Here is a 14,040-nt window from a genome sequence, read left to right as displayed (position 1 = left end):
GCCTCCCTGCCTGGGATGCTCTGATGCCCTCCTGCAGGTGCCCCCCGCAATCCCCAGGGATGCTCTGGTGCACCCCTACCCGGCCCGTGTCCCCTGGTGACTCCACACCACAGCTTTCTGTGGAGGCTGTTTAGGCTGTGGGTACAGCTCATTGCCCCCCTTCCTGCCCTGCAGTGCCTGGGGCTGGTTGGTTGACCAGTGTCTTGGGGGGGGGGGGGGCACATGCTGCCCAGGAGAGCGCCTGACTGGGTCTGTGCTTCCTCCACCTCCGCTCCTTAAGTTCCCCCCAGTGCAATCACATCTACCCTGACTGACTGAGGACTGGGCCTGTAAGGATGCAGGTTACCTTCTCCCAACACACAAAGGGCTGTAGCTACATCAGTTCAGCCAGCCTTTCCACCAACCCCTTTGCCAGAATGTTTCTGGCTGTGCTCTTCCCTCTTCAAAGCCATCTCTTCTCTGATGCTTCATCTCAGCACATTATATTTGTGAGGACAAAAAGGCAAGGACCAACCACAACCAGTGTAAAAACATGTACATCATGAGACCAAAATAACTTACACTATTTACAGGAACACATCGAGGTATAAAATATATGTACATGCCTTGTCCTCTGACATACCCAGACTGCTGGGCTGGGCTGCATGACCCAGCAGAGACAAAAAACACACCTTCACAAGAGTTGGCCTCTAGAAAACAGCTCTGAGCAAGAGAAGGCACCTGCTATTTGCAATGCTTCTGCAGCAGGAAGGGGTGAATGAGCAGGTGACGTGAAGCTGACGCTGCCTGAGCCCTCCCCAGGACTGGACTGAAGGGTGCTGGGTGATCCCAGGGCACAGGGCATGTGGAAGAGCTGGCAGGTACCAGGCAGAGCTGTTAAGGATGAAGGCAAAAGCCCCCCTGGGCAGGAGGAAGATACAGGGCTGTGCTTTTCTATGGGTGAGCCCTAGGAAGCCAGACCAGGGCCTGGGGGATTGGGGCTGTGCTGGGCTCCCTCCCACTTCCAGCTGGAACACCAGGAGGGCCAGGAGTTCCCTTCCCTCTGCAGGAAGCAGGGGGCTCAGGGAGGGTGTTGCAGCCTCTAGGCTGTGAGCTTGCTGAAAAGCAAATGGGAGCTCTATGCTCTGCAGAGATTGTACCTGCACCCTGTCCCATATGGGACAAGGGAAGAAGGTCAGGGATAGGGGCACTGGGAGAGCACCCTGGGGAGCAGGCACTGGTTCTGCAGCACCAAGGCAGAAGGCAGACTCTGAGACCTTAAAGCAGCTGTGCTTAGAGGGAAGAACAGGGAAGGGGACAGGACCGCAGAGCCCAGCTCCTCACAGCTGGCCAGGCTGGGAGATGCAGCACCCACTTGTCCTTCTGTGCCACAAGGGCTGCGAGTGCCAGGGATGGGGCAGTGCCCAGGCTTCCTGGGGGGCTCAGAGTGGTTTGGGGACCCTTGTGTGCAAAGCTCAGCTCTGGGCCAGCTCTGTGCCCGCAGCAGAGGCAGGAGCTGGCCCCTGTGTGCTGGAGTGGGGAAACCCAGGGGGCAAGAGTCAGGCCCCGGGTACAAAAGCAGCACCCAGTGATTTGAGGAAGGGAAGGACTTCTCTGGACTGCAGGTATCAAACCAATGCACCCAAGGGCAAAGCAAAATGAGGTGCATGGTGCAAAGGCAGCTTGAAACTGTCCCTGCAATGGCAGAGGGATTCAGAAGCCACAAGAAAGTACTTAAGCTGTGCAAGTCTGAGCCCCAGAGGAGCTCCCCAGCACAGTGCAAAGGATGACACAGCTCACCTGCTTCCTCCAGCACACAAAGAGCCCTCACCTGAGCCCATCTCCACCTTGGCTGTCTAAGTCCATGGCTCTGAAGGACCAGAGTCCCAGGCACCACCCTTGCTGGACCACCTTCATGTTGGGACATTGTGCTTTAGTGTTTGGGGGAACCTGCCCCACCTAAACTGGCTCAGAGTGTGGCTCAGAGCTGTGAGCCACTTTCCAAACCCCATTGTGCCAGGAAAGCAGAATACAACTCTGTGTCAGCTTCCCAACCCCAGACAGTGGGGAATCTGGGGCTCCAGGTTTACCCTGGTTTACGTTCAGTGTCTGGGACTGGATCTAGATTCAACTATGGTTTGGGAATAAAATAATCAAACATCATACATGAGAATGATGTTCTTTCACAGACCTGGACAGAGGCTTTTACAGGACCAGTTCCCTGCTGCTCCAGGCTGCAGGCTCTGGAAAATGGGGAACAGTTCATTCCAGTGATGTGCCTTGCATGGACATTCTGAACACAAGAAGGGCTTCACTGCACCCTCTTAGAACAGAGGCAGGAATCCAGATTGAGCTGAGCCTTTCATAGGTCCCTTTCCATCCTGCAAGGGGACAAGAGGGACCACTTCCGCACTGCAGATCAACACAGTAATAGCAACAAAGCTGAGGTCAGCCCGATCACCCCACCAGCCACAGGAGGAAAACCTCAGTGCTGTGACTCAGCTGGGGGGAATCCTGCTGCATGAGGGGCAGTTCAGACATACAGTGAGGTGGGGGTGAGGCCATGTGTCCCCAGCATGAATTCAAGTGTGAAAAACCATAACAATAATTGAGAGAAGAGAAAATCCTAACAGCACACACACTCCCCACCCCATTCCCAACACAAACCCAGTGACAACAGCACCCAGCTTGCACCGTGAGGTAGCTAAACCAGATCAACACCCGAGAAATGCTCTTGTGCATGAGAGATACCAACCCACACAGATACTAAAACACACACACACACACACACACACAGCTATAGGATCACAGTTATCCCTCTCCTCAGAGACCCCCTATCCAGTCACTTGCTGCTGTGCTGCAGCACCTGCAGGCTGCAAGCGCCTTGAGGCCCCCTCAACGTGCTCCTGGATGCAGCAGCGAGGTGGATGCTCAGCATCAGGCAGGACTGAGCACTCAGCCTTGGGAAATAAAGCAGGCACTTGCAGCCTACACACAAGAAGAAACTGGTTGTGAAAGGAAAGGTCTGACTCCAAGAGTCCCCCAAGAGCAGGTTCCTTCATCGACTTCAGCAGGGAGCAGTGAGAGGTTCCACATCAGGCACTGGCAGATCTTGGTGCAGACATTGATGCAGACATTGATGCATATGGTACACCCAATTACAGACACTCAAACACACATCTCTGCCCAAATACACACATCCACACCACCCATTCCAGCCAAGCAAAGCTTCCGCCAGCTCAGGAATGAGCAGGGAAACCCTTTCCAAGGAGGGTGACACCTCCTGAGGCCCCCATGTCTGTGCCTTACACTCACTTCTCCATCAGCCATGGCAGGAGGGCTCCTCACCTCAATGCAGGGCTCAGACATGATCACCAGGGACTGCTCATTGAACTGGGCATGGTCATACACAACACACACACACGCATCACACCCGCCACAAAGGCAAGCCAGTAGGATGGGGTTTTCCCCCAAAACGAGCTGGGGGTGGTCCAAGAGTCACCATGGTTGGAAAAAGCAGAGGGAAAATGGTCTGTGGGGCAGGTCCTGAACCTCCTGTGGCCTCTGAGATCCCAGTTCATTGCTGGTGGGGTCTCATGAAGAAATCCTTAAATTTGAGTTCAAATGCTGCTTCTTCTGTGACAGAGAACACCAGGTTCTCCTTGCCCATGGCAGGAGAAGCCCTGCTTGGCCCAGGGCTGGACAGAGCAGGAGACGATACAACAGGACTGATGGAGAAAAACTCCAGTGTGAGACCAAGGCCTTGCATGCCCTGGAGCCAGAGGAGGAGGAAGCCTGCAGAAGCTACATCCCTGGGAAAAGAGTCCTGAACAGAGTCCCCAGCTTTTCATGGAGATTGGACTGTGCAAGATCATCCACTGCAGGATTGTCCTTCAAGCAAGGGGTGAATCAGGGGACTTGTGCGAGATGAGTGTGTGCTGCCCCTTCCTCACCCTGCTGCTGGCACAGCTGAGGCCAACCTGGCCCATCCTCCGGCTGCTCCATGCCTTGGCTTGGCCTTCTGTGGCTTCCAGATCCATGGGGCCAATGGGCCAAACCTGAGCTAGTCCTTCCCAGGCAGAGGACTAAGAGCAGAGCCTGGAGGAAGGATTTACAGCTTCCAGAATAAGATGAATCACAGGGATGATGGTGATGAATCCAGCCTTGGCTTCTTTGCCCTGTAACCTCTGTTCTTTGTTTCTCTATCTCAAGGGGGTCAGCATGCTGCAGGAACCTACCACAGAAGCCCTGCTGAGGGCCAGGTTGTCAAGAGCAGGGTTAAGCAGCCTTTCCCCACTGCAGAGCACTAGGGCAAGAGCCCATGAGCCATGGGTCAGCTGAGTTTATGACTGGAATTATGACTGGAGTTTAGAGAACATCAAAGGGAACTGCAGCAGGTTTGTCTGTAAGTTGACTGATGGAGATGTTCCCAGGCTTGCTGTACATCCACAGCTGGGACACGGCAAAGGAATTCAGAGGTGCCCACCTCCAACTGCTGGGAACAGGTAGATGGAGAATGTGGAATGATGGGATTACCTGGAAATCCTTCTCCAGACTGCCCACAGCAGAGAGGCTGTCCCACAGGTAATGGCTCCAAAGACAGCCCCTCTATGCTGTGGTCCTGTCCAGCAGACACCAAATGTCCTTGTGGCTGTGGAGTGCAGAAAGACTCCTGCAGGAAACAGCCCCATGGCCAACAGGGACAGAAGCAGCACATCATGGTGGAAGCCACATAAGCCCATGGAGGCAAGGGGGTGTCTCAGAAGAAGCCAAGGAGCTCTGATGCCCACAATTTCCATCAGGCTTTACAGCAGAGTGGGTGAGAAAAGAGCTGAAATACTTCATGGTCACTGGAAAACCATCAAGAAACCTCAACGGGAGGGAAGGTGGAGCTGATGATGCCCTGCGGAGCTGCCTTCTCACAGGAGCTAGTAGTGGTCAAAGTACCAGACGGGGCATCGTCCGCCCCACCGGATCATGCACAAACAAATCCCTATCCCTGGACTGAGCTCCCAGAGATGACCAGATCTTGATCGTGAGGGAGAGGTACCTTGACCTTCACCCTCCTGTTATGTCCTCCAGTCTTTGCAGCTTCTAGTTGGACCCTGTGGGTAACCTCCTCCCGCTCCAGAGCTTCACTGTCAAGTCACTGAGAAACAAAGGTGAGAAGGATGGTGTGACCCCAGGAGTCCTGCAGAGAGGAGCAACACTGCCCACCCCAGCCCATGGCAGCATGCACCCCACAAGACACTTTTCTCATGGCAAGAGTTTGCCCAGTCTGTTCTGGGGAGCAGAGAGGCCCAATGGGGCTCAGCCTCCAGCTCACCCCACTGGCAGCAGTTGGGGACAATGAAAAATGTTGACCCCCAGGGCTGACCCTGACCACAGGACTCCTGCACCCCTCGAGTGACTCTAGGTCAAAGCAGTGACACCACAAGGAGCTGCTGTGCTTCATCTCCCCAGGGCATGGGCTGCTTTGGGGGTGACTGCTGACTCCCACCCCACCATCCATGCAAAGGAGTGGGCAAGGCCACAGTATCCTCTGAGCTACCACAGTGGATGTAGGCACTCAGCAAGGAGAAAAACCAAAGCAAGGAAACCAAACTAGCGCAGGGGTGTGACTGGGACAAGGGGACAAGTCTCTTCTAGCAAAGTGGGGAAAAACGCAAAATAGTTTCATACCGTGAAGAAGCAGCTCAGACCAGAGAGAAGGGAAGAAAAAGAGAGAGGGGGAGGGAGAGAGGAGTGAAAGCAAGCGACAGAAAGACAGAGGGAGAAAAAGATGGAGAGAAAGAGAAAAGGGAAGAAAAGACAGAAGAAGACTGCATGAGCAAGAGAGAAAGAGCAGAAGGGTCAAGGCAGACTAGTAGCACGGCCCTTTATGGCAAGGACGCGTCGTGGAAGGCAAGGGGTGAGCCCAGGCACGTAATTCCATAACTTTACCCGGCAGTCACTGTGGCACAGATGGGAGGTGGGGAGGAGGAGAGACAGAGAGAGACAGAGAAAAAGGAAGGGAGAAAAGGGACATGGTGGAAAAGAGGATATCAGAGTCTTGCTGCCAAAGAGCTCCCCGAGAGCAGCAGAGGATGTCCAGCCCCGGGGAGAGGGAAAACCCAGGGCATCACCAGAGCATGGGAAGGGGATGGTCAGGGAATAGCTCTTGGCACTTCAGTGGGCAGGCCATGACATGAGGCAGGCTAAAGGTGGGCAAGATGAGATGGAATGGAGGGACTAGAAAGCTGTGAGACTCCCCCTTTCCCTCCCTCCCTGCTTCCTGTCCACCCAGCACAAACCCACCCAGGCCTGGGGGTAATGCTTCAGCCCAGGGCTCTCCCACCTCCCGGGGGCTCTGGGAAACAGAAAGCCTGAGGCTCACCTGGAGGCAGTGAAGATGTGCTTTGAGTTGGTGCAGATGGCGTTGATGGGGCTGTCGTGTCCCTTGATCTCCCCAATGGGGGTGAAGGTGTCCACATTCCACACTTTGATCATGCCTCCTCGGCAAGCGCTCAGCACCATGGGGCGGCCGGGAATGAAAGCCAGGGCACACACCCAGTCTTTGTGGGCATTGGGGATTTGCTGCAGGCATAGAGCAGAGATCATGAGCAACCTCATCTGCAGCACCACCATCGGCCTCATGCATCCAGCATGGGTCAGATCCTTACTGTTGCACCCTGGGGCTGATCTGGATTGTAGGACTAATGAAGCAAAGTTAGGAGGCCAAGAGGATCGATTCAGAAGTCAGGGTTTGTTTTTTCTCCCCTGCTCCATGGGCAGGAGATAACATCTGATCTTCAGAGAGGAACACCCCACCCAGCACTGCAATTCATGCTGCAGCCTGTATGCCAGGGGGAGCTGGCGATCCTGAGTGCCCTACAGCACAGAGCCACCCCACTCATGCACTGCCACATTCCCAGGAATGGGAATATCCTCCCTGGTGAGCTCAGTGCAGGACACTGGCATAAGGTCCCTGGACAAGGGTCCTGCCAGCAGCAATACTCCTCTGCCGCACATTACCCCGAGTCACCCTGAGGACCTGTATGATGTGCTCCCCTTCAGACCTGGATAAGTTCCTGCTGCTCCAGATCCCACTTCTTTATGCCATTGTCCCTGGAGCCGCTGAAGAGGATGTCTCCCTGGATGGCCAGGCACTCGATGCCATCGTAGTGAGGGGGCTCAAAGTTGTGAGTGGGGCCAATATTGCCCACCATGCCCTCAGCAATCTCAAATACCTGGGGAGAAGAAGAATGGGGAAAGGCCTCAGATGGCACTCAAAACAGAGCTGACCCTCTCTTGAAGAATGTGGCCATCACTCCCTCTGTTTTCCAGGCTTAGGGCACCCAGACTGAGGCTGGAAAGGGAGTGGGAATTGGCATCCGTACTGGGGAGGAGGATTGAGCAGAACAGGGTGAGCTGCAAATCTGGGTTGGCCATAACATGCAAGTACCAGCCACAGGAGGTACTTGCCTGAGGGAGAGGAGAGCCTAAGGGAGGACAGAAATGCAAATCCATCTCCAAAGGTGCATTTCTGTTATGGACCAAGCAAAAAGCAAGACTTGGGGAGATACACAAAAATCTCCCATGCAGAGGTAAAACCAGAATCTGGGCTCCGATTTCAGCAGAGAGAGTTTGGGGGTTGGAACTAGATGAACTATTCGATGATTCTATGATTCTGTGATCATAAGGTTTTTTCCAATCCAAATCATTCCATGATTCTATGAGAAGAGAACCTTAGGGGTTACCAACATTTGGGCTTCCCTGTGTGACACAGGGTTCTGCTCTTGGGGGAGGTGAGTACCTTGATATAGTGATCTTTGGAGCCTGTGACCACCAGGTCGTGGTTGCTCGCCGTCTGGTTTACTGTGAGACACATCACAGGCCCGATGTGGCCACTCAGCTTCCCGATGGGCTGCAACCTGAGTTCAACAACATGGGTCAGCTAGCCCCTTCCTGGGTGCTGGAGCTCGTCCAAAGGGCTCTCCCAGGAAAGGATTCCCGTAGGGGTTGTTCATTTTGGGAGACAGTGAGCAGGGACATCCCTCTTCCTGCTGATGCCAGGAGGAAGGAGACCTCAGGGCATGCCCAGATCTGGCTCCAGAGCCTAGACTGCAGCAAGGAGTCAGTGCAAACCTGGCAGGGAAGGGGGCAAGGGCAAAACCAGGATGTACTGCTGCTCATCCCACATTTCCTTCCCCTTCTCCTAAGCTCTGCCCAGCTCACGGACAAACCCTCACCCCAAGTAGCTCCACTGATGCTCATCACCCTGTGGGTCTCATAGGAAAGGGTCCTGAAAGTCCTTATTCCAGGCAAGTTCTATTCCTCAAAAGGCTTTCCATTTCCCTGGGGAGTTATTTTAGGTGCCTCTGAGCAGACAGTGTCCACTATGGATAGACAGTGTCCACTCCATAAGCTGTCCTGCTCACCCCAGCACCTCACCTGCTCAGCTCCCAGATGCGGACGGAGTTCCCAGTGGCAGCATAGAGCATGGTGCCACTGGGGTTCAGAGCAATCTGGTTGATCTGGTGCTCCCCCTGCACACTGGTGACCATGCGGGTGCTGGTCCCAGCACAGGCATCCCCAGAGATCACCTGTCCAGAAGACCTAAGGGAGACAGAGGTCAAGCAGGGAGGATGAGTGGAGACCAGAGACACTGAGGCCCCACTGAGGAACCACATGGGTCCCCTCACCACAAGCTTTCTCCCAGCCTCCCGGTTCCTTAAGGATGCAGCACTGGCACTGAAGCAGCTGGTATTTGGCCCTGTCCCCAGCCTCAGTAGCTCCTGGCACTGGCTTCTGCAAAGCCAGAGATGTCCAGAGAAGGCCATGGTCCCCCCCAGCTTCTCCCATCTGCCACGTACGTGAGGGTGCGGATGCAGCGGGCTGAGTCCCGGATGTCCCACACTTTGATGTATGATGTAGACACAGTGAACACCAGCCCCGTGTGGCTGCAGTACTTGATGGAAACCACATTGTTTGGGTGACCCTTGAGAGAAGCAATTTCTTGGCCTGTTACCAGGTTCCACATTTTGCAGCTTCGGTCTGTGGGAGGAAGAACATGCCCAGGAGCATCAAGATGGTGGAAGTCTCCCTCCAAAGCCATGGTGACTTGAGGGCAATAGCTTCTCTGATCATCACCTCTCTACACCCTCAGAATCAGAGGAAAGGAGCCAGCCACAGTGCTGGGGCAGGGTATGGCATGGCTCAATGCTGAGAACAGACAAGAAGCCCAGGAGGAATCCAGCACTTCACATAGAATCCTAGAATCAGCCAGGTTGGAAAAGACCCTGAAGCACATCAAGTCCAACCGTTCCCCAATATTGCTAAGGCCACCCCTAACCCATGGCACTGAGGCCTCGTCTCCACGCTGTGTGAACACTTGCAGGGACGGTGACTGCAGCCCTGCCCTGGGCAGCCTGTTCCAATGCTTGAGCACCCTCTGGGGAAGGAATTGTTCCTCAGCTCCATCTAAATCCGCCCTGGTGCAGCTTGAGGCCATTTCCTCTTGTCCTGTCCCTTGCTCCTTGGGAGCACTGGACAAGAGACCATTCCCCTCCTGGCTCCATTCTTCTGTCGGGTAGTTGAAGAGAGTGATCATCCCCCATGCTGACCTGCTGCTCCCACAATATCTGCAGGCCAGCAACCCCCATGTCCTCACTGTCCACCACGCACCTTTGGACCCAGTGAATAGCAGCTCATCAGTGGCATCCAGGCAGAGCACAGGTTTCGTGTGTCCTTCTGCCATGGAGACGCATTGCAGCGGGGCTGTCCGGGCATTCTTGGTGCCACCCACCGGGTTAATGACACCCCTTGCATGGAAAGAAAGAAAGGATAAGCATGATGGGGTGTGTGTGGAAGGCACCACACTACATACACAGTCCTGAGGGCATGGGAGAACAAGAGCTGCCTCATACCAAACATCTTCCACCACGTGGCAGTGCCACAGGGCCTCTCCATCTGAAACAAGCACATCTGAGCAATGACCTTCATGGATACCCCAGGAATCTCCCCAGGAGCAGACCCCGCCCCATCAATACACACCGGGAAAGCAGGGGGCTGCCCAGTGGCCTCTGCTCTCCTGATGAACCTCCCATGCCTGGCCAGCACAGACCCAAGGAGCCAGGAGACCCAGTCTGTCCTTGGGACAAACTGCACCTTCTTTAGCCTGAAGCTCTGCTGCGATAAACGCTTCAGGGTACCAAACCCCAGCACCCAGGTGCTTGGAGGCTGTCAGCCTGGGGCTGGTGACATTTGGAGACAGGGCCACTGTTCCTTATATAAGGATACAAAGGACAGCTCAGGTATTTACATCCCGCATCCCTGTTGCTGTGAAAACCCTGCAGCCCACTGGCTTTGGGCTGGAGAGGACCTATCCCTGCCAGACCTTCCTCCGAGGGACACTTGCTGCCTATCCCTCTCAACACAGTATCACCTCCACTTTGGCAGCCCTCAGGATACTGAGAACCAACAGCCCTACCCTTCAGACTCTTCCAGACCCTAGTGTGCATGGCCACCATCAGCTCTTCCCAGCTGGTGATCTGAAGCAGCCTGCATTGTGCTTGTCTCTTCTTATAGGTGGGGAAACTGAGGCACAGGGGTGGAGAAGGCCAGACCCAAGGCCACAAAAGGTTTACATTAGTCATTAGGACAAACAGGCTCATTCATTTGGGTTTAGAAATCAGATGTATGTCACCTCAGCAGCTGCACTTCCAAGCTCAAATGAAACAGCCCTGTCCTCACCTCTAGTGTTTCCTCCAGTCGAGGTGACACTGAATGCAAATGGGAACCTGGCTCCCATGGCGAGATGTTATCGATGGGACCTAGTGATGCTGCCTGACTGCAAACCACCCCAGGTGACATAGCACAGACTCATCTGGTGCCAACTGCCCAGGGCATCCAGGGCATGGGCAATGTGAGAGGACACCTGGGTGCTGGAGGGCTGATGTTCCTAAAAGTTGCAGGAAAGGTGGCTGGGAAACCTCCATAGCCAGGAGGGTGCACTGGGATCAGGAGCATCTGAATGCCCAGGCTGGCCACTGCACTACAATTTGACCTGGTTTCTGTGGGAAGGAGATCTACCTACCCACAACCCAGCATGAGGGAAGCACAACCAGGTTCAGGGAACACCTGGAATTATCTGCCTGGAAGATGACTGAAAAAAAGACACACTAGGAGCTCCCAGCGTTGCTTCCCCTTTCCCCAGCATCACACCATCCTGCTGGAGATCTGGGGAACAGGACGGGATGTTGTGGCATCATGCTGACAAGAACCCATCAGAGATAGAGAACAATATGCTGCCACCCCAAACCATCCAGTGCCTGTAGGTGAGACTAACATCACATTTCCAAGGGCTTATCAGAGCAGGAATGATTCAAACTCACCACCGAGGGATGGCATCAAGACACTAGAGGTGGCATGCCAAGAGGGGCCAGCACACGCAGGACGGGAGGTGAGGGAGAGCAGCAAGGTGTAGGTGAAGCATGCAGGGATGAGGGAGAGCAGGCTCGTGAGACAGAGAGAAGGAGAAGAGAAGGAAGGGATAATAAATAGAAAGTTGTCTATACCTCAGCACCTCCGAGACAGAGGAATCGCTGTCATCAGACCTAGGGGCAGAAAATTAGCAGGATTATGGGAGAGAAAACCCAGACGAGAAGAGGTAGCAGAGGAGTAAGAGGTGGAGGATTGTTATTGCATCCAAGCCAATGCAGGACAGAAAGGAGGGGGAGGGAAAAGAGGGAAGAGAAGCACATGTGGAGAACCAGGGGAGAGAGCAGAGGAGCTGGAGGGCATATGAGGATCAGACAGCAGGTCTCCATCAAGGAATATCAGCAGTTCTAGAAAAGCCCCAAGTCAAGGGCAGGTCCCCAGTCTGCTGCAGGGGAAAGCTGGAGCAGCATTTTTGAGTTGGTGGCAGTCCATCAGCTTCCTGCAAGCCTCCATCCCACCTCACACCATCCTGCTCCATAGCCTTTCCCAGTGGTCCAAGTGTGGCACTGCCCTGTCTCCATGTAGGGTACAGGCAGAAGCTGTGGCTGCAAGCTCCTGCAAGCAGACAGCTCGGCAGGGGCACATAGCAGGCAGGAGAGGGCAGTGGTCCAGCGTGGCCCTTGCAGAGCATCAGCTCTCTCATGGACAGGAGCAGGGCATGAAAATGGTGCCAGAAGAATGGGGTGGAGCTGACAGAGGTCCTGTGCTCCTATACCCCACTGAAGGACCCAACACATGCTCTTTGCTGTTGTGGAATGGATCCCCCTCACTCAGATGCTCCCACCCCACCAGGACTTACTTGTCCAGGGCAGACCCTTGGCTCTGGTTGCTCGTGAGACGAGAGAAGACATTGCGGTCATTGCGTGGACGGGTAGGTGGGGATGAGGGAGGCGTGAAGCCAACGTCTGGAGGCCTGAGCCAGGAAGGATCAGAGGGACATGTCACTTGGGAGCTGCTTACTGGCAGTTGCCTGGCACAGCAAGGGCTGGTCCAGCCAGCATCTTTCCTCACTTGTCTGGGCCATCCAGCCTCTCCATGCCCATGCTGCTCTTTCCCAGCTCCCAAGCTCACCTGGCAGGCTGGCCACGGTCGTAGGATTTCCTCCTGGTCAGAGGTGAAGTGTCCGAGCCACGAGACTGCCTGGGACTAAAGTGAGTGAAAGAGAGCAGAGTGGGTGCCTGCTGCCCCTGCTCCGATCCCTCCATGCTGAACACCAGTGGCCTTTCCCAGCAGAGCAGATGGAGAAGTTGGGCTGCTTTACAGTCACAAGATCAGAGATGCCTCAAGTCACCCCATGAGCACAGAGGCTTTTGGTGATCCAAGAAGCCTTTAAGAAGGCTGATAACCCAGAACAGTGAGTTGGGGACCTTCCCCCTTCTTTCCCTCCTCCTGGAGTACCCTCCTCTCCATCTACAGAGGATATCAGCATACTCCTAGATACTTTCCAAGTCCTGCTGGAGAAATGCCCGACTGCTTGCTGCAGACAAGCCTGGATAGATACAGGATTGGGCTCACCCTCACCTCTCTGCAACTCCACAGCCAGGACAAAGCTTCCCACCCTGCATGAGCTTCCCACTGCCCAGTGACCCACCACCCCATGCTCACAAGGTGCTTCCTCGTGTGGGCAGGCTGATGGTGCGTGACACTTTCTCCTTGTAATAGGGGTCTCTGACAGAGAAGCTGATCCCATCCTCTTTGATCTCCATGAGGGATGCCAGGGACTTGGTGATGTTCTTGGTGGAGACATCCAGCGTGGGTCCTAGACACTCAGCTGACACTGCCTTCATCTGCCCCGAGAGCTTGGGCTCTCCCTAGAGCAGACAGAGAGCTCAGTCACAGGCAGCATGGGGAGGGACAGCAGGAACAGGAAGAGAGTTGTAGGGTGGAAGAGCTCATTCTCTCTGGCCAGAGGAGATGGAGTTCCTCCTGTGTCGTGCTGGCTTTACATACTCTAAGCCTGTGCAGAACAATGGGTGCTCTCTTCCACCTTTGCCTACACGAATGCAGCACTACACAAGGACTTCCTTGGTGGCTGTTGTGGTGGATGCTTCCCAAGCCTCTGGTGCTTCAGAGGACCATGGCACCCTCTTCTCTAGAGCTGCCCCCACCCAGAGACTAGCCAGACTGCCTTGTGCCAAGAGTCAGACTACAGAGCAGAGGCCTAGATTATCACTGAACAACATGCCCCTCCATCCTTCTTCCCATTCCCTGTGATGGGGCACACAGAAAGACCAACCTTGAACTTGAAGTCATCCTGGCTTGCTGAACCCTTCATGGTGAAAGACTGGGAGACACTGTACCAAGAGAAGGGAACAAAGGTGGATCTTCAGTGCCAAACTCCTTCCAGAGAGCTGGTTGCCACTGGCACACCAGACTCCTTGGGTCACCCGCTGCTCCCCAGCACCCTTTCTCCAAGGAATGACCTAGTTTTTGCTCTCTGCAGGTGTCTAAGAGACATCTCTGCTCCCCTTCCCAAGGGCTGGGCACCATAGGTGGGGCTTTGTTCATCCATGTCCCCCTGCGAGGTCCCATGGGTGGCACCACACATCCTACCCCACTCCTGGCCTCCTCCACCTCGGC

At 54.7% G+C, this 14,040-nt stretch overlaps 2 protein-coding genes across 6 annotated transcripts in view; both read right to left on the bottom strand.

The window, feature by feature from the left end:
• The window catches only part of LOC130596279 (TBC1 domain family member 22B), a gene marked incomplete at its 5' end in the record, with an annotated part of 143,721 nt that overhangs the window by 21,241 nt on the left and 108,440 nt on the right, over positions 1 to 14,040 (bottom strand). The window lies entirely within an intron of this gene.
• The window catches only part of KIF21B (kinesin family member 21B), a 39,959-nt gene continuing 29,021 nt past the window's right edge, over positions 3,103 to 14,040 (bottom strand). For 2 of the 5 annotated variants that reach the window (XR_008971512.1, XR_008971515.1), the window contains 13 exons: positions 13,697 to 13,754; positions 13,066 to 13,271; positions 12,532 to 12,606; positions 12,260 to 12,373; positions 11,538 to 11,576; positions 9,646 to 9,782; positions 8,835 to 9,015; positions 8,413 to 8,577; positions 7,775 to 7,892; positions 7,038 to 7,208; positions 6,356 to 6,555; positions 5,662 to 5,932; positions 3,103 to 5,128 (listed from right to left, as the gene is read on the bottom strand). Coding sequence is in view for 2 of the 5 variants with exons in the window: in XM_057403899.1 (XP_057259882.1) it covers positions 5,074 to 5,128; positions 6,356 to 6,555; positions 7,038 to 7,208; positions 7,775 to 7,892; positions 8,413 to 8,577; positions 8,835 to 9,015; positions 9,646 to 9,782; positions 11,538 to 11,576; positions 12,260 to 12,373; positions 12,532 to 12,606; positions 13,066 to 13,271; positions 13,697 to 13,754 (1,519 nt within the window). In the remaining 3 variants the exon portion in view is untranslated. The remainder of the gene's footprint in view (positions 5,129 to 5,661; positions 5,933 to 6,355; positions 6,556 to 7,037; positions 7,209 to 7,774; positions 7,893 to 8,412; positions 8,578 to 8,834; positions 9,016 to 9,645; positions 9,783 to 11,537; positions 11,577 to 12,259; positions 12,374 to 12,531; positions 12,607 to 13,065; positions 13,272 to 13,696; positions 13,755 to 14,040) is intronic. The other 3 variants (XR_008971513.1, XM_057403899.1, XM_057403908.1) reach the window with 3 other exon arrangements.

This window comes from Pezoporus wallicus, unplaced genomic scaffold, assembly GCF_028554395.1.
Source record: "Pezoporus wallicus isolate ANWC-B61680 ecotype Strahan unplaced genomic scaffold, APGP_CSIRO_Pwel_v1 contig_5863, whole genome shotgun sequence".
Classification (NCBI taxonomy): domain Eukaryota; kingdom Metazoa; phylum Chordata; class Aves; order Psittaciformes; family Psittacidae; genus Pezoporus; species Pezoporus wallicus.
This window is presented reverse-complemented; position numbering and strand designations above follow the sequence as displayed.